Source organism: Ammospiza nelsoni, chromosome 22 (assembly GCF_027579445.1).
Source record: "Ammospiza nelsoni isolate bAmmNel1 chromosome 22, bAmmNel1.pri, whole genome shotgun sequence".
Lineage (NCBI taxonomy): Eukaryota > Metazoa > Chordata > Aves > Passeriformes > Passerellidae > Ammospiza > Ammospiza nelsoni.
In genome coordinates, this window is record NC_080654.1 from 5189028 (window position 1) to 5212386 (window position 23359).

The following is a 23359-nucleotide window of genomic DNA, read 5'->3' on the forward strand; positions in this document are numbered from 1 at the left end:
CCTCTCCCTTCCCTTGCTCAGGTGCTCATGGCATGACCAAGGCTGTGTGCTGGGCAAGGGGAGCAGGTTTGGGATCCAGGGGCAGGACAGCTCCAGCCAGGAGCCCCCGTGATCCCAGCCCAGGCAATTCCGAGCTGGTTGTGCACCCAGAGCAGGTATTTTGCAACCAGGTGAGTCGTGCCCGTGGTGGAAAAAGCTTTGCAGGGACACGCACTGCCAGACACCCCCCCAGCCCTGCCAGGGCAGGGAAAGTTTGGCTGCGAGAAATAAAAGGCACAGGACACCAGGGCTGGGTGGCTGCTCACATTCTCCTTTATTGTTCACACCACACACCTTCCCCTTGGCACTTCACTGCAGGGATTTGCTTAAAAAACCACACACACACCCCCACAGCTTGGTGAGGCTGTGCCACAACCAGCTGAGAACAGGCATTTTTTTAAAGAGATTTATTTTATTCCACCCCCCTCCCCTTTATTTTCTTTCACGTGTGGTCAAGTGTCATCACTTCCAAACCAAACAAATACATTTTAAAAAAGATACTATTAATAAAAAACAACAAAAAAACAACACAAACCAAAAAAAAAAAAAAACAACCCTCCCTGTGGCTTTGGGAATGTGCCAGGAGCTCCCACACCAGCTGCACTCAGGGAAATGCTTTTTTTTTTGTGTGTGTGTTTTCAGTTTTGTTTGAAAAGGACAGTATTTCTCATGTGTATTTTTTTTAATATACTACAGCCTGAAATTCAGTGCAATAGATACAACTACAGTGCAGAACTATACAAAAAGTCATCCTAACCATGTACAAGCTTTTTTTTTTTCTTAGTTGCTATAGAAACTATAACCTTTTTCTGTACCTTTTTGTATGCAATTATACAGTGTGAATATACTCCAAGAATATTTACAGTACTTGGCTTGTCAAATCAGAAACGCTATAACTTAAATGTCTACTATTAACAACCATTGAACAAAAATATATATAATATAAATATCTTCCAGTCTATACACAGAGCAGGAAACAGCTGTATCCATGCAGTGCTGGATTTTGGTGAGTCCTGGGATGGGGGTGGTGATGGAGGGGGATGTTGTCGTGTGCGGCTGCCGCTGGCGCTTCACTGTCGGGCAAATATTGCCAAGATTAATCCCAAAAATTCAACAAGAACACATCTCCCCCCCCCCCCACCTTTCTCCCATTTTTTTCCCCTCCCAGTTGGAATTTTCAGGCGAAAGGAGAGGAGCCTGTGACAATGGATTGACCTTTCCAACCGATCCATCCGGGACGGCTCCGTCCTCCGCGCTGCCCCGGGCGGGAGGTCCCCGTCCACGAACCCACCGCAGGGCTTGAAATCAAGGAGACTTTTAAAAAAATTACTCATTTCCTTGGTAGGTTTTTTTAAAAAAATATTAGATTTAGTCAATTTATGTGATTTTTGTTTTTTTGTTTTTTTTTTTTTTTCTCTATGATTAGAATGTTAAAAAATAAGTTTCCAGCTTTTTTTTTTAAAAACTTCCTCTACATGATTTTCCGTTAAATAACTATCGCGTCGTCAATAAAAAAACAGGGAATTGCCCTCCTGTGCTGGGGGCTGCATGGCTGGGTTTCAAAACACCTATTGGCTTTGAAATCTTGGACGCGAAACCAACTAAAAAAATTAAATAAAATTCGTTCCTAGCAGGAAAAAAAAAAAAAAAAAAAACCAAAATAATAAAATAAAATAGCTCAGTCTGTCCCCAGTAAAGCACTGGGAGAGGCTGGAGAGGGGGCATCAGAGCCAGATCCCCCCTCCACACTCCACTCCCTCCTGCCTGGGGTCTGTACAAAGTGTTTTAAAAAGTCCCCCCGGGTCGGGGGGCGGCGGCAGAGCCGGGGTCCGGGTTACACCTGCGAGTCAGCGCCCAGGCTGTGGAACTCGTCCGGGGTCTTGTCGCTCTGGCCGCCCCCGCTCTGCCGGAAGCCCGAGGCGATCTCGTCGAAGGTCCGGCCTTTGGTCTCCGGCACCTTGAAGTAGGTGAAGATGAAGAAGAGCACGAGCAGCACCGTGAAGATGATGAAGACGTAGGAGCCACAGAGTTGCTGGATTGAAGGGAAAAGGGGAGGTGAGCGCGTGGATTGGATGGAGGTCATGGAATGGTGGAGTTGTTGAGGTTGGAGAAGCACACCAAGATTGAGTCTGACCACAGACCCGGCGCTGCCAGGTCCACTCCTAACCATGCCCCAAGTGCCACATCCACGTGGTTTTGAGCACTTCTAGGGATGGTGATTTCACCACCTCCCTGACCACCCTTTCCATGAAGAAATTTTCTCAATATCCAATCTAAACCTCCCCTGACACAGCTTGGTCCTCTCATCCTGTCCCTGTTCCCTGGGAGCAGAGCCTGACTCCCCCAACTGTCCCCTCCTGTCAGAGTTGTGCAGAGCCAGAAGGTCCCCCCTGAGCCTCCTCTTCTCCAGGCTGAGCCCCCCAGCAGCTCCTGGTGCCTCCCTTCCCCAGCTCCATTCCCATCTCTGGCCATGGTTGAAGGGCCAGCTGATACCACCCTGCCCACAACCTTGCCATGGCTATCCAAAACCCAGGTCCTCCTTTCAAGGAACACCTCAAGTTCCACAAAAAACACTGAACCAAGCTCCTGCTCCAGCCCCAAGTCCTTCTTCCCAAGGGACCTTAACCCAACCAAACCACCTCAGCCTAGGTTTTAGGGCTGAAGAATGTGGCCCTGGAATTCAACACTGGATCCAGCAGCAGGATTTGGCACCAAGATCTGACACCAGGATTCCACACCAAAATCTGGCAAATGGGATCCAGCACCAGGAACCAGCAACGAGACCTGGGATTTGGATTTGGCCAGGAGGATCCAGCAGTGGGATCCAGCAGCAGGAACCAGCAACCAGATCTGGGATTTCGCAGGAGGATCCAGCAGTGGGATCCTGCACTGGAGTCTGGCACAGAGATCCAGTGGGACAGTTTCCATCCCTGATGCAGAACTGGGATCTGGACCAACACAGTCTGACAGGCTGGGACAGAGACTCCCCCGGATTGCTGGGATCCTCTGGGACCCCCAGCTCCCTGTGTCCCCAGTGCCATGCCCCACTCCCCCAGGGCTCCAGCCACCATCCCCCAGCGCTCCCAGCCATCATTACCGCAATGTACTGGAAGCCCATGCCCACGATGAAGTTGGAGGTCCAGTTGGAGAGCCCGGCCACGGCGAAAGCAGCGGGACGGGGCCCTTGGCTGAACAGCTCGGCCACGATGAACCACGGGATGGGGCCTGGGCCGATCTCAAAGAAGGCCACAAACCCAAAGATGGCCACGATGCTGAGGTAGGACATCCAGGGCATTTGGTCCTAGAACAAGGGAGAGGGAGAAGGTTGGTGCTGTGAAGGGGATATGGCACCTGGGCACCTCAGCTGGTGCTGGCACAGGAGCCATGAGCTGGAAGATGGAATTCTAGGAGCTCAGGAGAGATGTGACAATGGGGACTGAGTGCTCAGCCATCACTTCAAGGAGGAATAAGTCCTTCCTCCTCCCTAGCCATCCCTCCTCCTCCTCCTCCTCCCAGCCTCCCCAGCACTCACCAGCAGCGTGAGGGCGATGGTCATGAGAATGGCACACCCAGCCATCCCTGCCAGCCCAATGAGGTGCAGGGTCCTGCGTCCGGCTCGCTCCACCACGAAGAGCTGTGGGATGGACAAGATCCATCAGCACCTCCCAGCCTGCAGGAAAGGCCCCTGCACCTCCCACCTTCCCCGGAGAGACCCTGGAGGGGCCAAACTCACCGAGACCACCGTGAAGGCTGTGTTCACCACGCCAGAGCCAATGGTGGCATAGACAGGCTGCTCCACCCCCGACTTCTCAAAGATGCTGGTGGAGTAGTAAAAGACCTACAAAGGGCAGGGAGGAACCACAAATCAGGTCCTGGAGCTCTGGGTGAAGCAAGCTGACCCCTGGCATCGAGACCCCACCCAGGCTCACCGCGTTGATGCCTGAGAGCTGCTGGGAGAGCTGCAGGACGATGGCGATGAGGATGGGCTGGCGGTACATGGGCGAGCGGAACAGCTCCATGATGGTCACCTTCTTCTCCCTCATCATCTGCCGGCTCTCCTCCTTCATCTCCTGCAGGTCGCTGCTCACGTCCGTCGTGCCTCGCAGCTTCTTGAGGACTGAGAGGGAGAGGTGGGGGTCAGGAGATGTCAGGGACCCTGCAGAGTGCCAGGATGGGCCCTGCAGAGGGGTCACTCACCGCTCTTGGCTTTGTTCTCCTCGTTGCGGTTGATGAGCAGGAAGCGGGGGCTCTCGGGGGCGAAGGGCAGGATGATGCACTGCAGCAGCGCAGGGACGAAGATGAAGCCCAGCAGCAGCGGCCACAGAGACTCGTTTCCCATGATCAAGTCCAAACCAAACACCTGAGGAGGAGAAGAAGGGTTGAGCCACCTATCCCAGCTGGAAAAGTCCTGGTTGGACACAGCTGTGCAGCTCATGGTGTGCTCCAAGCTGGAACAGCCATTGGAGGGACTCCTGTGCTGCTTCCAGGTGGCCAGGAGATGTTGATATCCTGATGCCACCTGTCCCAAACCTTCAGATTCCACAGCATCCCCGCTCCAGCTGAGCTCCAGCTTCACCCCTCACCCCAGCTCAGATCCACAGCACCTCATCCTTGCAGGCCCTGAGGAGTGTCAGGATCAAAAAAAGGACCAAAACCATTCTGCAGTGCTCACCTGTGCAATGAGGATACCCAGGACGATGCCAAGCTGGTGGAAGGTGCCCAGGGCCCCTCGCAGGGCAGTAGGGGACACCTCACCCACGTACATGGGCACGAAACCCGTGGTGAGGCCGGAGTAGAGGCCAATGATGAAGCGGCCCAGGATGAGCATCTCAAAGGAGAAAGCCATCTTGGAGAAGCCCATGAGCACAGCTGACACGAAGGCAAGGATGTTGGACATCAGCATGGAATTGCGCCTGGAGAGGGATGGAGGAGAGAGGTGAGGAACACCGGGAGAACCAGGTGAAGAACATCAGGAGAGGAACACCAGGAGAACCAGGTGAGGAACACGAGGAGAACCCGGTGAGGAACACCAGGTGAGGAACACCAGGAGAGAACCCGGTGAGGAGAACCAGGTGAGGAACACCAGGAGAACCAGGTGATGAACACTGGGAGAGAACCAGGTGAGGAACGCCAGGAGAGGAACATCAGGAGAACCAAGTGAGGAACACCAGGAGAAGCAGGTGAGGAACACTGCAAGAACCCCAAAGTCAGCCTGTAGAACACCAGGGTGGGTGAGGCAGCAGAGCCTCCCCACTGCAGGATCCAGAGCTCACCTTCCAAAGCGATTGACAAAGAGCCCCACGGAGAAGGAGCCGATCATGCCCCCGACAGAGAAGATGGCAACGGAGAGGGACCAGAGCGTGGTGAGGGTGGCAGGGCTGATGGGCTCCCCGTATCGGTTCAGCCACGTGAGGTTGTAGAAGTCCTCAATCACCTGGAGAACAAGGAGGGAAACCAAACCGCGCGTCAAGGCCGCGCCACCGGAGGGACGAGTCTCTCACAAGACAATGCGTCACCGGAGCCGCTGGCCAAGGGAGGAACTGCTGGGATCCACTGGGAAATGCAGCCCGACGGGTTCTGGGCTCGCCCTGCCCGGAGAGAGGGAGGGAGGGAGGGAGGGAGGGAGCCAAACTGGCCGGGCAGGCACGGGGAGGTCACGCTGCTCCCCAGGGCAGGGCAGCAGCCACAGATGCGCCAGCCCCGCGGAGCAAGGGGAGGAACACAGGGCAGCTCCCATCCCCTTGGATACTCCTGGAGTTGGATTTCCAGGTTTTTCCTCCCCAAGAATTCCATAGCACACAATCTTGGGTACTCCTGGACTTGGATTTCCAGGTTTTTCCTCCCCAAGAATTCCATAGCACACAAGCTTGGATACTCCTGGACTTGGATTTCCAGGTTTTTCCTCCCCAAAAATTCCATAGCACACAATCTTGGATACTCCTGGAGTTGCATTTCCATGTTTTTCCTCCCCAAGAATTCCATAGCACACAATCTTGGATACTCCTGGACTTGGATTTCCAGGTTTTTGACCCCCAAGAATTCCACAACACACAATCTCTGCCGTGGTTCTACAGGACCATGATGCCAACACAGGCCTTGGTTTGAAGCACCAAGAACAGCCTGGTTTGTTAATTTTAGGGGGTTTTATATTAATTTTGCATCTTTTTATACACAAATTTTTTGTATACAAAAAATTTGTATAGTGTCCTGGTTTGAAAAGGAAATTTTGAAAATTTTGCATTTTTTGGGATGCTGTGCTCCCTGGGGGCACTGGCACTGCACCAGCATCAAACCATGACATATATATACATATATAAAATATATACATTTTGTACACTTTTGATGGATTTTTAAAGCTAGCCCATCACTAGCCCCCTTGGATACTCCTGGAGTTGGATTTCCAGGTTTTTGACCCCCAAGAATTCCATAACACACCATCTCTCCCATGGTTCTGCAGGACCGTGATGCCAACACAGGCCTTGGTTTGAAGCACCAAGAACAGCCTGGTTTGTGAATTTCAGGTGGTTTTATATTAATTTTGCATCTTTTTATACACAAAACTGTTGTATACAAAAATTTTTGTATACAAAAATTTCATATAGTGTCCTGGTTTGAAAAGGAAGGGAGGTTTTTGGGATACTGTGCTGGTACTGCCATTGCACCAGTGTCAAACCATGACATATATATACATATACATTTTGTATGCTTTTGATGTATTTTTAAAGCTAGCCCATCACTGGTAGCTTCACCAAGCTCATGTCCCTGCCCATGGCTGGGAAAATGCCCTAAATGACCCTCTAAAGGTTCCTCCCAATCCAAAATCCTTTATAGCACCATGATTTAAGGGTCACCCATCCCCAAAGCACCACAGCAAAGGGCTCCTTAACACCCCACCAAACCCAGCTGGAAGGAGCAGAAATTCCAGAGATTCCCTGCTTTGCTCCAAGGTGGCTCCAAGATTTTGCTGCTCTGAATGGCTCCACTCCCAATTCAAAATTTACACCATTGTGCTTAATTTCCCACTTTTCCCATCAATCCAAGCCCAAACAGGAGCCCTGGCAGAGACAGCACAAGAAATTTTCACTGGGCTGGGTACAAGTCCCAACAGTATCATTATTTTGCCAAGTTGTTCCTCTTCCAAAGCACAGAAATTGTTACAATTTCCATATTGAAGTGATTTTGTTCCCTCCTGTTTCACCCAGGGGTTTGGATGCTTTTTCCCCTTTTACCACTATACCCAAAATAAATAATTGATTGGATTATTGGAGAATAATTGGGCTGGCTCAGGCTCTCAGTAGGCCCAGGGAGTATCTGAAAATAACAGCCCCTCCTGGAAAAAAGGGAAGATGCTTTGAAGGACTCAAGAGTTTTTTCAGAGAGGAAAAGAGGTGAAAAATGGGTTTAAAGGCAGAAGAGTGAAGGAAAAAAAATTGTTTCTCCCAAACTGGGGATTTCAGCTCAGTGTTGTGATTCACCCCCACCCTGCAGCTCCATGAATCCCAAACCAGTGCATCCCAAACCTGTGCCCTGATGGATCTGAGTGCATCCCTAACCCAACTCTGCATCCTCATCCCAATCCTTCACTCCAGTTTATCCCACTGCATCCCCATCCTCAATGCACCCCAAGGCATTCCTGTCCCAATCCTGCACTCCATGCATCCCCAGCGTGCCCCAGTTTATCCCAGTCCTGCACAGCGTCCCTTTCCCAATTCCACACTTTGTGTCCCCATCCTTGAGGCTGGGATGACCCCCTGTGCCCAGCAAACCCCATCCCACCTCCCCCTGAGCCCCCCAAATCCTTCCCCTCAACACTGGGGACTTGTCCTGCCCCCTGTGCCCAAAGGATTCACAGCAATGTTGCCTCTTCAAGAGATAGCTCAGCTGTCTTTGGAGATAAATAAAATCCCCAGGATGGCTTCTGTTGCAGCATTGGAAATAAAAAGTTTTAATAAAAGACAAAGTAACAAAACTCTTTGCAGAGAAAAACCCAGTCATGTGCAAGAGGTTCTTGCTCCTGGTAAAACACCTCACTAAAAAGTTTTGTTTCTTTGTTCTCTCCTTTTTCTAGTAAATTGTTCAGGTGGGACTTTTTGGCTTCTGTCCAATTGGTTATCCTTAGTCCCTCAAGCTTATCAGATGCCTTTTTCACCTAATCAAGGAGAGAAACTTCTGGGCTTATTTTCTTTTTAAGGGGACAAAAGAGAATTTTGTCACTCCATCAACAGAAGGCACATTCCTATAATTCACCCCCAAAAACTGTGGCAACACCCCTCAGGAGTGTCTGAATTTGCAGGGAGAGCATGGAGAGCCCCTCCAGGCCAGGGAGCAAAGCAGCTCCTGGGATGTGGCTCTGAGCAGGGTGGTGATCACAGCATTCCCTCCTCCCTCAATGCCAGGGCTGGGAAAGTGAGGGCAGAGCTGGGGAGCAGCTCCTCAGAGCCATGCCAGGGATTCCCAGCTCCAGGGCTGCTCCATGGCCATCCCCAACCTCAGACCAGTGCACGTGGAGCAAGGAGAATTTGGGATATTTCAGGTCTCCAGCAGGTTCTGGGCAGGAGCTGCAGCTTCAACCCCAGGAACTGAACCTGGGATTCAATAATGCAACACCTTGAACTAATCCCTGCCTTTTTTCCTCTTCCCACAGTGACTTTTTCCACAGGGTCTTCTATCCCACAAGGAGTTTTCCCAATGCCTGTGGTGACATTCCAGAAGGACTCACTGGGATGGGATTAAACCCTGGCAGCTGGATTGGGGTGATGACATTTGGGGACAGAGCTCAAGCTGTCCCTCCACACCTCATCCCAACACAAGAGCTGTGCCCAGGGAACACTGCAAGCACCACATTGCAATCCTGAGCTTCTTTTCCATGTGTTAAACACCTCAAACAGCCACCAAATCTGGGAAAAGCAATGTTTTCCATGGACCACCAGCATCTACCAGCAGCAGGAGGGTCCTGGCTGTAAAAGCCACCAAATGTGGGAAAAGCAATGTTTTCCATGGACTTCTGGTATCTACCAGCAGCAGGAGGGTCCTGGCTGTAAAAGCCACCAAATCTGGGAAAAGTTTTCCATGGACCTCTGGTATCTACCAGCAGCAGGAGGGTCCTGGCTATAAAAGCCACCAAATGTGGGAAAAGTTTTCCATGGACCTCTGGTACCTACCAGCAGCAGGAGGGTCCTGGCTATAAAAGCCACCAAATCAGAGAAAAGTTTTCCATGGACCTCTGGTATCTACCAGCAGCAGGAGGGTCCTGGCTGTAAAAGCCACCAAATCTGGGAAAAGCCATGTTTTCCATGGACCATGTACATGAGGGGAGGAACAAACACTCCTGCACTCCATCCTGCTCCCAGCACTTCCCAGCTGGGATGCAAAACCCCCAGCTCTGGTCAGAGCAGCCACCTGGGGATGACTCAAACCTTAATTAACTCCCAGACCTTCACTAAGAGAGCCGAGGTGAAAAGTTCCACTGGCCACACCCAGACACAGCATCCTGCAGGCACTGCTGGGATTTATTTCCCCCAACAAAAAAAAAAAAAAAAAAAAAAAAAAAAAAAAAAAAAACCACACTGAGCAAGGAGGAGGAAACAACTTCTCCAGGGAAGGCTGGAGCTAAATAACTCCCTCTGAAATCCCATTAGAGCCCTAAGCTGCCTAGTGGGATGTACTATTTTAGCCAGGCTGGCACAGAGGCTGGTTTGTTGTCAGACATGAGCTGGGGGAGGCTGGAATTTCCCTCTGGGAGCACTCACCTTCTGCGGGGCGTTGATGACACCGGTGTTGTACCCGAACTGGAGAGAGCCCAGCACTGCTCCTCCCACAGCCAGCATCAGGCGAGCCGTCATCTGCCAGGAAACGGGGGAAAAAAGGGTTAAATTTGGGATCCCTGCAGATCTGTATGCCCAGCAGAGTGATATCAGGGCACTGCACAGCACAAAAATGGGAAAAAAGGGTTAAATTTGGGATCCTGCAGATCTGTATGCCCAGCAGAGTGGTACCAGGGCACTGCACAGCACAAAAATGGGAAAAAAGGGTTAAATCTGGGATCCCTGCAGACCTGTATGCCCAGCAGAGTGGTACCAGGGCACTGCACAGCACAAAAATGGGAAAAAAGGGTTAAATTTGGGATCCTGCAGATCTGTATGCCCAGCAGAGTGGTACCAGGGCACTGCACAGCACAAAAATGGGAAAAAAGGGTTAAATCTGGGATCCCTGCAGACCTGTATGCCCAGCAGAGTGGTACCAGGGCACTGCACAGCACAAAAACAGGGGAAAAAGGGGTTAAATTTGGGATCCCTGCTGCCCAGGGCACAAAAATGGGAAAAAGGGTTAAATCTGGGATCCCTGCAGATCTGTATGCCCAGCAGAGTGTACCAAGGCATTGCATGGGATAAAAACAGGGGAAAAAGGGGTTAAATCTGGGATCCTGCAGACCTGTATCCCCAGTAGAGTGATACCAGGGCACTGTACAGGACAAAAACACAGAAAAAGGGGTTAAATCTGGGATCCTGCAGACCTGACTCCCCAGCAGAGCAATACAGGACAAAAACAGGGGGAAAGGGGTTAAATCTGGGATCCTCACAGCCCAGGGCACTGCACAGCACAAAAACGGGGAAAAAAAAGGGTTAAAACTGGGATCCATACAGCCCTGTTTCCCCAGCACAGCAATACCAGGGCACTGCACAGCACAAAAACACAGAAAAATGGGGTAAATCAGGGATCCCCACAGCCCAGGGCACTACACAGGACAAAACCAGGGAAAAGGGTTAAATCTGGGAGCCCACAGCCCTGTGTTCCTCAGCAGGGGAAAAGGGGTTAAATCTAGGTTCCCTACAGCCCTCACTCCCCCAGCAGAGAAATATAAGACAAAAACAGGGGGAAAGGGGTTAAATCTGGGTTCCCCACAGCCCTGTCTCCCCCAGCAGAGTGATACCAGGGCACTGCACAGCAGAAAAACAGGGAGAAGGGTTAAATCTGGGATCCCTGCAGCTCAGGGCACTGCATGGGACAAAAACGGGGGGAAAAGGGTTAAATCAGGGATCCCCACATCCCTGTCTCCCCATCAGGGAAAAAGGAGTTAAGTCTGGGATCTTTGTAGCCCTGTCTCCCCAGCAGAGCAATACCAGGGCACTGCAAGGGACAAAGGGTTAAATCTGGGATCCCCACAGCCCAGGGCAGGACAAAAATGGGGAAAAGGGTTAAATCAGAGATCCCTGCAGCCCTGACTCCTCACCAGAGTAATACCAGGGCACTGCATGGGACAAAAAACAGGGAAAAAGGGCAAAATCTGGGATCCCTGTCTCCTCCAACAGAGCAATACAGGACAAAAACAGGAAAAAGGGGTTAAATCTGGGATCTCGCCAGCAGAGCAATACCAGGGCACTGCATGGGACAAAAGCAGGGAAAAGGGGTTAAATTTGGGATCCCCACAGCCCTGTATTCCCAGCACAGCAATACAGGACCAAAACAGGGAAAAAGGGTTAAATCTGGGATCCCCACAGCCCTGTATTCCCAGCACAGCAATACAGGACCAAAACAGGGGAAAAGGGTTAAATCTGGGATCCCCACAGCTCTGTCTCCCCTGTAGAGCAATACAGAACCAAAACAGGGGAAAAGGGTTAAAGCCACAGTTCTCTTTCCCCAGCACAGCAATACCAGGGCACTACATGGGGCAAAGGGTTAAATCTGGGATCCCTGTCTCCTCCAACAGAGCAATATAGGACAAAAACAGGAAAAAGAGGTTAAATCTGGGATCCCCGCAGCCCTGTCTCCCCAGCAGGGAAAAAAGGGTTAAATCTGAGATCCTCACAGCCCTCTCTCCCCTGTAGAGCAATACAGGACAAAAACAGGGGAAAAGGGCACAGTCTGGGATCCCTGTCTCCAACAGAGCAACATAGGGCAAAAACAGGAAAAAGAGGTTAAATCTGGGATCCCTGCAGCCCTGTCTCCTCCAGCACAGCAATATCAGGGCACTGCACAGGACAAAAACAGGGAAAAAGGGGTTAAATCCACAGTTCCCTTTCCCCAGCACAGCGATACCAGGGCACCGCACAGGACACTGCGAAGGCAGCGAGTACAAATATTCAGAACCAAAGAGAAAACTCACTGTTTTTGGTGCAAAGAGGGAAAAAATAATTACAAAAAATGTCATTTTGGGGGGGGTTAAAAACCCCAGTTTGGGGGATTCCGTGAATTTGAGCCCTGGAGGTGACCATAGGGCCAGCAGGATGCTCCGGGGAGCTGCACCAACAACAGCTTCCCATGGCTGTCTAATTAAGAGTCACTGAGCAAAACCCTGGTTTAGCTGGCAAAGCCTTCCTTCCCCAGCCTCCTCTTCCTCCCGCCTGAGCCACGGCAACAATCAGAGCCTTGTTTGGGAGCGGGGTCAGGGCAGGCCAGCGCTCGGGCCACCTTCGTTAGCGGCCCAATTATCCCAGGCAGGAGATTTTCCCGGCGCTCGAACCAGGATCCGACATTCCCGCCTAATCAGCTTTGGGACGGGCCACGTGAAATTGATAAACCCCTTTAATTTGAGGGGGGTGCTGAGGGGGGTTCTCCATAAACACCACCGTGTCACCCCAAGGATGCTCCCAGGATTGATATTCCCAAAGGATCAACGCCTCAGATCCCATCCAAATGAGGGGAGGTGACTCCAGCTCCCTCCTCAAAAGGGATATTTTTAATATTTAAGAACAAATCTCCTATTTCTTTTAATAAAGGATTTAATGCTGCTCCCTGACCTTGCCACTGAGGGGGGGTTCTCCATAAACACCACCGTGTCACCCCAAGGATGCTCCCAGGATTGATATTCCCAAAGGATCAACCCCTCATTTAGATGGGATCTGAGGCGAGGTGACTCAAACTCCCTCCCCAAAAGGGATATTTTTAATATTTAAGAACAAATCTCCTATTTCTTTTAATAAATACAGGATTTAGTGCTGCTCCCTGACCTTGCCACTGAGGGGAGGTTCTCCATAAACACCACCATGTCACCCCAAGGATGCTCCCAGGATTGATATTCCCAAAGGATCAACGCCTCAGATCCCGTCTAAATGAGGGGAGGTGACTCCAGCTCCCTCCTCAAAAAGGGTCTTTTTAAATATTTAATATTTAAGAACAAATCTCCTCTTTTTTTAAATAAATACAGGATTTAGTGCTGCTCCCTGACCTTGCCACTCTCCTCCCTCCCCGTGAAAGTTCCCAGGGGAAAAGCAGAGGGAATGAAGCCAGGCCCGTTAATGAAGCTCATTAATTAGGCTTGGCCCCAACACAACTAATCAGGGAGGTTTTGGCACTTGGATTTGCTTTGGAGTAGAGGAGAAAACACCTCCCTGGTTGGGAGGGCGTGACCAGGCTGGGAATTTGGTGATGTCCCCCAAAAAGCACAAAAAAAAGCCCTAAAAATTCCAACAAATCCCCCCCCAAAAAAAAACCCACCAGGATGTTAAAAGCACCTGTTGCTTGGGGAAACCTTATTAAAAAATGAGTGGGTTTTTGGGGGATTGGGAGTTTAGGGGATGGGGCGATTTCCCGTTGTTTTTGGGGGGGTCAGCCCGGTGTGTTTGGGTGCTGAATTTGATTTTTCCTGGCTAAAGGGCACCCCAGGAGCTGGCAGGGTAGGGCAGGCCCAGGTGAGTCATGGCTCCGGGGATGGGGATGCGGCAGCCAGGTGAACTTTGCTCCAGGAAGGTGAGAGGTAACAACAGCTTGATGCAAAAAAAAAAAAAAAAAAAAAAAAAATTAAAATGTAAAAAAAAAAAAAAAAAAATTTTTATTTTATCATTTAGAAAAAAGGCTAAAAAAAAAAAAAAAAAAAGGTAAAAAAAAAATAGATTAAATTCCATTAAAAAAAAATAAAATTTGTAATTTCATTGCATTCCAGCAGTTTGGGCATAGGAAAAGGAAGAGCTGGCAGGAAAATCACATTTTGGAGGCTCGTCCCCAGCAGGGTCAGGGTGAGTCAGCTCCTTCCCCCTCCCTCCCCAGCCCAAACTCCCTGCCCTGCTCGGATCCCGGATCCTTTCAGCCTGAACTTCGCCATTAAAGGCAACTTTAGGTGGGGGGGAAATAATTAAATAAAGGGAAAAGTCGATTTTTAAGGGCAGCTTTGCCCAGGCAGCTCCTGCCAAACCTCACGTGGGGCTGTGGGGAGATTTTTATTTTTTTTTTTTTAACTCCTTGCAGGGAAAAGCATCTTTATCAGGAATTTTGGGACAAATTCCCTCGTATTTCCATAAAATAAATTTATTTAAGCATGGCTAGACCCCAAACTCCTGGTTTGATGCCTAAGAATTGCTCTATATTATAGGAAAAACAGGTTTTTAATAAATTTATAATATTTGTTTTCTTTTTGGCTGCTTCCTGCTTCCTCTCCAGCTCCAACACGGAAGCCAGGACGCTCTGAGGAGGATCTGGGGGGGCACCAGGGGCCCCCCAAACCCACTGCCTTTGGCTTTATAACTCTATTTTTAACCTTTTTATTTTACCCTCCAGCCTGGAAGGACTTTGAGATCCACCTCATGGATCAAAGGAATGAATAATCCCTTTAAAAGCAAAATAATAATACCAAAATATTGATATAAAGGTATTTAAATTAGTGGCCCAGCAGGGAATTTCAACTTTTTTCACTCCAGCATGGAGGATTTCGGGATGCTGCTGCCTCATGAAAAACAAGGAATTCATAATTCATAATAATACTAAAAAAAAGCATCCCAGAAGGGAATTCCAAGTTATTTTACCCCAGTGCAGGAGGACTTGGGGAATTTTGGCACGCTGACTGTTTCATGCATCAAGCAAACTAATGAATTCTCTAAAATCAAATCAGCAACAACAGGAAAAAAAAAAGGTCCCAGGAGGATACCCTGTTGGTTTTTTTTCACTCCAGCGTGGAAGATTTTGCGATGCTATGGAACAAGAACAATTAGTAATCCCTGAAAAATCCAAATAATGGTTAAAAAGGGGGGGGGGATTTTGGGCAAACCCACATGAAAAACACACGATTCAAATGATCCAGGGGGATTTTTAAGGAGCAGCCACTGCTCCCAAGGGGACAGAGGGGATGTGGGCATTCAGAGCAGCCCCTTGCACACTCATTTGCACACTCACGGGAGCCAGGGCACACTGATAACACCCGGGAAAAACCTCACAGCCCCACTAAAAACCAGGAAAAATCCGCTCCAAACCCACAGGAGGGGATCTAAACCTGAGAATTTTGGGGTCACACCGGCCCCGTGGGGAAAGAGAACCGGGGGGGGTGGGAAGGAGCAGCGGAGCGGCGGAATTTGGGTTTTTTTATTTGTTTTGCTTCCCTACTTAAAGGTCATCCAGGGACGGCGACACAATCGCGGCGAGTTTTGCAACCGCGACCAGCACGGGAGAGGATTTTGCATGGAACGAGCTGGAAAAAAACACACGGAATGTGCAATGTCCCCCCCACACAGACACACATCCCGGGTTAATCACGCTAATAATATTAATTATTAAATACAAAGCGGGCTCGGGAGGGGAGTTTGTCCCCCATCTCGCAACCACAAGCTGCTGCCATGAAAAATATCTTTTATTCTTTTTCCACGCAAAACACGCTGGGGATGGAAATGCCACCCATCAGCGCTCGGCAAATCATCCTTGAGATTAATTACCTTTTACAAAAATTAATCATTTCTAACCCAAATCCATGCAAGGCGGCCGGGGGGGGGGGAGGTTTGCGGAGCTGGGAGAGCAGCGGGAACGCGGCTCGGGCTCCGTTCGGGATGCCGGGAGTTAAATGCGTCGGATTTCTTGGGTATGAGAGCAAATTTGCGTTTAATTCCGGCCCCCATCACCGCGCTGCCGGCCCGCACGTTCCCGGCTCCCACCCCAACCCCACCGCCCAGCCCGCAAAACAGCCCGGAACGCCAAAAAATACACTATAAATACATATATACACAGATATAGCTCCTTAAATTTAAGGGAATTGTGTGCTTCATGCGGAGGAGGAGGAGGGGGGGAGAGGGAGTTGTTTTGAAAGGGGGAAATAAATACCAAGAGGGATCGCTCCCGTCGCATCTTTAATTAGGATAAAAATCGCGATTTCGGGGATTAATTGCACTTCATGCCGCCACGCAGCCAATTTCCTAACACATCCTGCCCCCCCCAAAAAAAAAAAAAAAAAAATCCCAAACCATTTGGATTTATTCCAGCTCTTCCCAGACGGGAGTACTGGGGACGGAAATACTTTGGTGGTTGGAATGAAGCAAGTGGGGCTGAGTTCAGTGACCTGTTACAATCAACCACCGGCATCGTTCCGGGCTTTTACCCCCCCCCAAATTAAATCTAAATTAATTAATTTAGCGTGAGGAGGGTGTTGGTGGATCCCCGAGCGGCCGGGAGAGCTCTGAGTGTTTAATAACTCCACAGCCTGGGATAAATTAATAGGAATTGGGTCAGAAGCTGCGGGCGGGATGTGCCCAGCCCGGCGGGGATCGCGGGGTCCCGGCGGGCTCTCCCCAACCCCGCAGCCCCCCAAAGCCAGCCCGGCCCTCTCTGGGCTCTGGGGCCTCCCCTCGTCCCGAAACGGGGTCAAAAGGGACAGGATTGGGTCTGTCCGCCGCGTTTCCGCCTTTCGGGGACAGCCCGGGAGCGGCGGCCGGGCGCGCTGCGAGGCGCGGAGCCGGCACCGGCGGCTCTGTGGGGAGCGCTGCGCTGGGGCTGAGGGGACAAAATAAAGCGAAACGCGGCGGCCGCGCGCGTGCGGGGGCGGGCGGGGGTTGCGTAACGCAGAGCAATCCTGGCGGCGCGGGCTCACCTTGCTGCCGGTGTCCATGGCGGGGCCGGAGCCGTGAGGGCGGGCGGGCGATCGGCGGGGCCGGGGCGCTGAGGCGCGGGGCGCGCGGTGCGCTGAGCAGCGGGGCGGAGGCGCGGCCGCCGCCCGGGCATTGGAGCCGCTTAAAGCGCGGGCGGGGGCGGCGCGAGGCCGCGGCGCTCATTGGGCGGCGTGAGGCGGGGGGCGGGGTCAGGGTGGGGGCGGTACGTGGCTAAGGCGCTCATTGGGCGGTGTGAGTTAGGGGGCGCGGCCGGCGCGGGGGGGCGGGGCCGAGGGGCCGCGGATGGGGGGGCGTGGGAGGGGGCGCGCGGGGGCCGGCGGCGCGTGCGGGGCTGCACGTGGGCGGGGGGGAGGGGACGGGAGCGGGAGGGTCCGAGACAGAGAGAGCGTCCGTGTGTCCGTGTGTGTGTGTCTGTGTGTCTGTCTGTGTGTCCGTGTGTCTGTGTGTGTGTCCGTGTGTCCGTCCGTGTGTCCGTGTGTCCGTGTGTCCGTCCGTGTGTCCGTGTGTCTGTGTCTGTGTGTGTGTGTGTCCGTGTGTCTGTGTCTGTGTGTGTGTGTGTCCGTGTGTCCGTCCGTGTGTCCGTGTGTGTGTCTGTGTGTCTGTGTCTGTGTGTGTGTGTCCGTCCGTGTGTCCGTGTGTGTGTCCGTGTGTATGTCTGTGTGTGTGTGTCTGTGTGTGTCCGTGTGTCTGTGTGTGTGTGTCTGTGTGTGTGTGTCCGTGTGTCCGTCCGTGTGTCCGTGTGTGTGTGTGTCCGTGTGTGTGTGTGTCCGTGTGTGTGTCCGTGTGTCTGTGTCTGTGTGTGTGTCTGTGTGTCTGTGTGTGTGTGTCCGTGTGTCCGTGTGTGTGTCCGTGTGTGTGTGTCTGTGTGTGTGTGTCCGTGTGTCTGTGTGTCTGTGTGTGTGTCCGTGTGTCCGTGTGTGTGTGTGTCTGTCCGTGTGTCCGTGTGTGTGTGTCCGTGTGTGTGTCTGTGTGTGTGTCCGTGTGTGTGTCCGTGTGTCTGTGTGCGTGTGTGTGTCCGTGTGTCCGTGTGTCTGTCTGTGTGTCCGTGTGTGTGTGTCTGTGTGTCTGTGTCTGTGTGTCCGTGTGTGTGTCTGTGTCTGTGTGTCTGTGTGTGTGTCTGTGTCTGTGTGTCCGTGTGTCCGTCCGTGTGTCTGTGTGTGTGTGTCTGTGTGTGTGTCTGTGTGTCCGTGTGTCTGTGTGTGTCTGTGTGTCTGTGTGTGTGTCTGTGTGTCCGTGTGTCTGTGTGTGTGTGTGTGTCCGTGTGTCTGTGTGTGTCTGTGTCTGTGTGTCTGTCTGTGTCTCTTTGTGAGTGTGTGACACAGTGTGAGAGCGTCCGTGTGTCTGTGCGTCCGTCTGTCCGTGTGTCCGTGTGAGAGGGTGAGAGTGTCCGTGTGTGTGTGAGTGTGAAACTGTGTGTGCGTCTGTGTGAGTGTCCGTCTGTCCGTTTGTCTGTGTGTGTGTGTGAGTTTGAGAGTGTCCGTCTGTCTACGTGACTGTGTGAAAGTGTGGGAGTGTCTGTGCATCTGCACGTCCGTGTGTCTGTCCGTGTGTCTGAGCGAGCGTGAGAGTGTGTGTGTGACACAGTGTGAGAGTGTCCGTGTGTCTGAGAAACCAAGAGTGTGTCCGTGTGTCTGTGTATGTCTGTCTGTGTGTGTACGTGTGTTTTTGTGTCCGTGTTTGTCTGTCCGTCCTTGTGTTTCTGTGTGTCCTTGTGCAAGTGTGTGTGTGTCTGTGTCACCTGCATGTGCCCACCCAAAACCCCCATTTCCCCCCCCAAATTCATATTAAAAAATCCTTTAAAACCACTAAAATCCTAAAAAGTGCATGGAAAATGCAATCCCTCTTGTTGTTCCTGTAAAAAAAATAAAAGTATTGTGAAAATGTTGGGGAAAGTGACCAAAAAATGAAAAAAAAAAAAAGTCCTCAATATGAAAAAATGCACAAAAAGTACAAAAAAAATTGAAGAAAATGGGAAAAAATAAAATTAAAAAATAAAAAGTAAGGAAAAATAAAGCACAGAAATGTACAAAAAATTTTAAAAGTCACCAAGAGAGCAAATCCCAAAAGCACCCGAAAGGCAAAACCAGAAAATCACACCAAAAAAAAAAAAAAAAAAAAAAAAAACCAACACAAATATTAATTTTTTTTCCTAAATCTGTTGGATTTTGCCCCAAATTTTGCCATTTCGGGCAATCCCTCACCTGTGAATTCCCCTAAATACCCACGGGATCCCCCCCATCCCCTTTTCCCCCTATTTTTTTTGCCCACCCCACGGAGCCGGGGGGGTTTTGCCGACTCGGCGGGACCCTCCCGGCGCCGCGGGAATGCTGATGGAGGGAATCGGGATAATCCCGGCGGGGCCGAGGGGCCGGAGCGGATTTAGGGGGATTTGCTGCCGGCAAAAGGGTTAAAAAAACACCGGGGGAGGGCGGGGGGGGGCGGCCGGGATGGGCTGAGACATTTGGGGGTCCGGATGGGCTGGGGATGGAGGGAACAGGGGGGACAGGGGGCACCTGTGCCCAGGACAAGGTGCCCAGGTGGGATCAGCTTCTTCATGGGCTGGAAACCCCCAGGGATGGGCTCCGGGTCTCCACCTGTGCCCAGGACAAGGTGCCCAGGTGGGATCAGCTTCTTCATGGGCTGGAGATCCACAGAAATGGGCTCAGGGTCTCCACCTGTGCCCAGGACAAGGTGTCTAGGTGGGATCAGCTTCTTTATGGGCTGGAAATGCCCAGGGATGGGCTCAGGGGGTCTCCACCTGTGCCCAGGACAAGGTGCCCAGGTGGAATCAGCTTCTTCATGGCCTGGAAACCCTCAGGGATGGGCTCAGGGTCTCCACCTGTGCCCAGGACAGGTACAGGGGTGGGATCAGCTTCTTCATGGGCTGGAGATCCACAGAAATGGGCTCAGGGTCTCTACCTGTGCCCAGGACAAGGTGCCCAGGTGGGATCAGCCTCTCCAGGGGCTGCTGTTCTGGTGGAAACCACAGGAATGGGCTCGGGAGATCCACCTGAGGATCTGGTGGGATCAGCCTCTCCATGGGCTGGAGATGCACAGGGTCGCACCTCTCCATCAGCTTCTTCTGGTGGAGACCCACAAGGATGGGCTTAGAGGGTCTCCTGTGGCACCAGGACAGGTGCCCAGGTGGGATCAGCTTCTTCATGAGCTGGAGACCCACAGGGATGGGTTCAGGGGTTCTCCACGTGTGCCCAGGTGGGATCAGCCTCTCCATGGGCTGCAGTTCTGGTGGAAAACCACAGGAATTGTCTCAGGGGGTCTCCACCTGTGCCCAGGACAGGTGATGGGGTGGGATCAGCTTCTTCATGAGCTGGAGGCCCACAGGGATGCGTTCAGGGTCTCCACCTTTGCCCAGGAGAGGTATCCAGGTGGGATCAGCCTCTCCATGGGCTGGAGATCCACAGGGATGGGCACAAAGGGGTCTCCACCTGTGCCCAGGTGGGATCAGCCTCTCCATCAGCTGCTCCAGGGGTTGCAGTTCTTGTGGAAACCTGGAAACCCCCAGGGATGGGTTCAGGAGGTCTCCACTTGTGCCCAGGAGAGGTGCCCAGGTGGGATCAGCCTCTCCATGGGCTGGAGACTCACAGGGTCTCTTGTCTCCACCACCTTCTTCTGGTGGAGACCCACAAGGATGGGCTCAGGGGGTTCACCTGTGCCCAGGACAGGTGTCCAGGTGGGATCAGCCTCTCCAGGGGTTGCAGTTCTTGTGGAAACCCAGGACAGGCACAGGGGTGGGATCAGCTTCTTCATGGGCTGCAGTTCTGGTGCAGACCCACGGGGATGAGCTCAGGGTCTCCACCTGTGCCCAGGTGGGATCAGCCTCTCCATGGGCTCGAGATCTACCGGGTCTCATCTCTCCACCAGCTTCTTCTGGTGGAGACCCACAAGGATGGGCTTAGAGGGTCTCCTGTGGCACCAGGACAGGTGCCCAGGTGGGATCAGCCTCTCCATGGGCTGCAGTTCTGGTGGAAACCCACAGGGATGGGTTCAGGGGGTCCACCTGAGGATCTGGTGGGATCAGCCTCTCCATGGGCTGGAGACTCACAGGGTCTCGTTTCTCCACTAGCCTCTTCTAGTAGAGACCCACAGGGGTGGGCTCAGGGGTCTCCACCTGTGCTCAGGTGGGATCAGCCTCTCCATGGGCTGGAAACCCACAGGGTCTCTTCTCTCAACCAGCTTTTCCTGGTGGAGACCCACAGGAATGGGCTCAGAGGGTCTCCACCTGTGCCCAGGACAGGTACAGGGGTGGGATCAGCCTCTCCATGGGCTGGAGATCCACAGGGATGGGCTCAGGGGTCTCCACCTGTGTCCAGGTGGGATCAGCCTCTCCATCAGCTGCTCCAGGGGTTGCAGTTCTGGTGGAGACCTGGAAACCCACAGGGATGGGCTCAGGGGGTCTCCACCCGTGTCCAGGTGGGCTCAACCCTTCCATGGGCTGCAGTTCTGGTGGAAAACCACAGGAATGGAGTCAGGGGGTCTCCACGTATGCCCAGGACAGGTGATGGGCTGGGATCAGCATCTTCATGGCCTGGAGACCCACAGAGATGAGCTCAGGGGGTCACCTGTGCTCAGGAGAGGTGATGGGATGAGATCAGCCTCTCAGTGGGTCTCTTCTCTCCACCAGCCTTTTGTGCTGGAGACCCCCAGGATGGGCTCAGGGGGTGTCCACCTGTGCCCAGGTGAGATCAGCCTCTCCATGGGATGGGCTCAGGGGGTGTCCACCTGTGCCCAGGTGGGATCAGCCTCTCCATGGGATGGGCTCAGGGGGTGTCCACCTGTGCCCAGGTGGGATCAGCCTCTCCATGGGATGGGCTCCGGGGGCCCGGCAGTGCCGGAGCACAAAGGGATGGGCTCAGCCCCTCTGAGGGACCGGGGTTCTGCTGGAGACAAGGGATCGCAGAGCATGGGATCAGCTTTTCCGTGGGATCCAGGCTGTGTGGGGAGCAGGGATGGGCTCAGCTCCCCATCACTGCCCCTTCCCCAGCAGAGATTTGGGCTCTGACACCCCCTGCCCACGCCGGGGCCGTGTCCATGAGCTCCGGCTGCCAGCACAGGAGGAAATCCGGGCTCCCCATCCCTTCCTCACACCCCATCCCCTCTCACACCCCCTTATCACCCATGACGAGCTCTTATCTGGCGGCCTCTCCCATCCCGGCCCGGTGCATCGGGGACACGCAATCCTGGTGACACACACGGGGTTTGGGGAGGGGACACCACTCCTGTTTTTCTGGCTGGAATCGCCTGTCCAGGGATGTTTTTCAGGGAAATGAAGCTGATCCTCGCAGGGATCATGAGAGAAAATTTGGCTTTGCTGGCACTTGATGGTAAAAGCCAAAATCCTGGATTATCCCTTGGAATATGGGAAAGCAAAATGATTTGTCCCCCAGCACTGAGCAGAAAAAAATTATGGAGGAGTGAGTAACTCTGGTCCAACATCTGCCCAGTGATCCCAGCATGAATTCCATGGATTGGGAGCTTTTCCCAATATGGGGAATATGGGATGGAATATGGGGAAACAAAAGAATTTGTCCCTGAACACTGAGCATCCCTAGGATGGAGTTAATCCACTCCAGGGGGGAATTATTTCAATATTCCCTTTATTTATTTCAGTTTATATTCCCAAATACAATTTATATTCCCAATCAAAAATTATATTCCCAATCAAATATTCCCCATTTATATCAATGTTCAGTGTCCTCCAACATGTTTGAGACTCAAGGAGTCCCAAAAAAATGGGGATTTCCAGACCTCCACCATCCCAATTCCTCTAAATTAAAAAAAAAAAAAAATTATAGAAAAAAAAAAATAATTCTGGTCCAACTGCCCCAGCTGCCAACATCTGCCCAGTGATCCCACCATGAATTCCATTGGGATTGGGAGTTTTTCCCAATATGGGGAATATGGGATGTGGGATGGAATGCGGGGAAACAAAAGAATTTGTTCCCAAACACCGAGGAGTTAAACTCCTCCTTAGGATGGAGTTAATCCACTCCAGGGGGGGTATTTATTTCAATATTCCCTTTATTTATTTCAGTTTATATTCCCAAATACAATTAATATTCCCAATTTATTTCAACATTCCCAGTGTCCTCCAACTTGTTTATCCCTTTAAAGCCCAGCTAAAAATCCCTCCCCAAAAAATGGGGATTTCTGGATTTCCACCATCCCAATTCCTCCAAACCCCCCAAAAAATTACAGAAAATAAATATGGAGGAGTGAGTAACTCTGGTCCAACATCTGCCCAGTGATCCCAACATGAATTCCATGGATTGGGAGTTTTTCCCAATATGGGGGATATGGGATGTGGGATGGAATATGGGGAAACAAAAGAATTTGTCCCTGAACACTGAGCATCCCTAGGATGGAGTTAATCCACTTCAGGGGGGGGAATTTATTTCAATATTCCCTTTATTTATTTCAGTTTATAATCCCAAATACAATTTATATTCCCAGTCAAGTACTCCCAATTTATTTCAATGTTTAGTGCCCTCCAACATGTTTGA

At 51.8% G+C, this 23359-nt stretch overlaps 2 protein-coding genes across 2 annotated transcripts; both read right to left on the reverse strand.

The window, feature by feature from the left end:
• Positions 1-290: 290 nt before the first annotated feature.
• On the reverse strand, positions 291-16961 carry SLC2A1 (solute carrier family 2 member 1). Its single transcript, XM_059487535.1, has 10 exons — positions 16820-16961; positions 9789-9881; positions 5313-5473; positions 4712-4952; positions 4237-4399; positions 3969-4156; positions 3773-3877; positions 3572-3673; positions 3137-3340; positions 291-2071 (listed from the first exon to the last, which is right to left on the reverse strand). The coding sequence occupies exons 1-10, from the start codon at positions 16835-16837 to the stop codon at positions 1874-1876; spliced, it is 1473 nt and encodes a 490-aa protein (XP_059343518.1). The 5' UTR covers positions 16838-16961; the 3' UTR covers positions 291-1873.
• LOC132082843 (basic proline-rich protein-like) lies at positions 16960-21976 on the reverse strand. The gene is made up of 6 exons (XM_059487257.1): positions 21962-21976; positions 21079-21222; positions 20830-20928; positions 20442-20468; positions 19651-19920; positions 16960-17169 (listed from the first exon to the last, which is right to left on the reverse strand). Exons 1-6 carry the CDS (start codon positions 21974-21976, stop codon positions 16960-16962), a joined length of 765 nt encoding a protein of 254 aa, XP_059343240.1.
• Positions 21977-23359: the final 1383 nt, after the last annotated feature.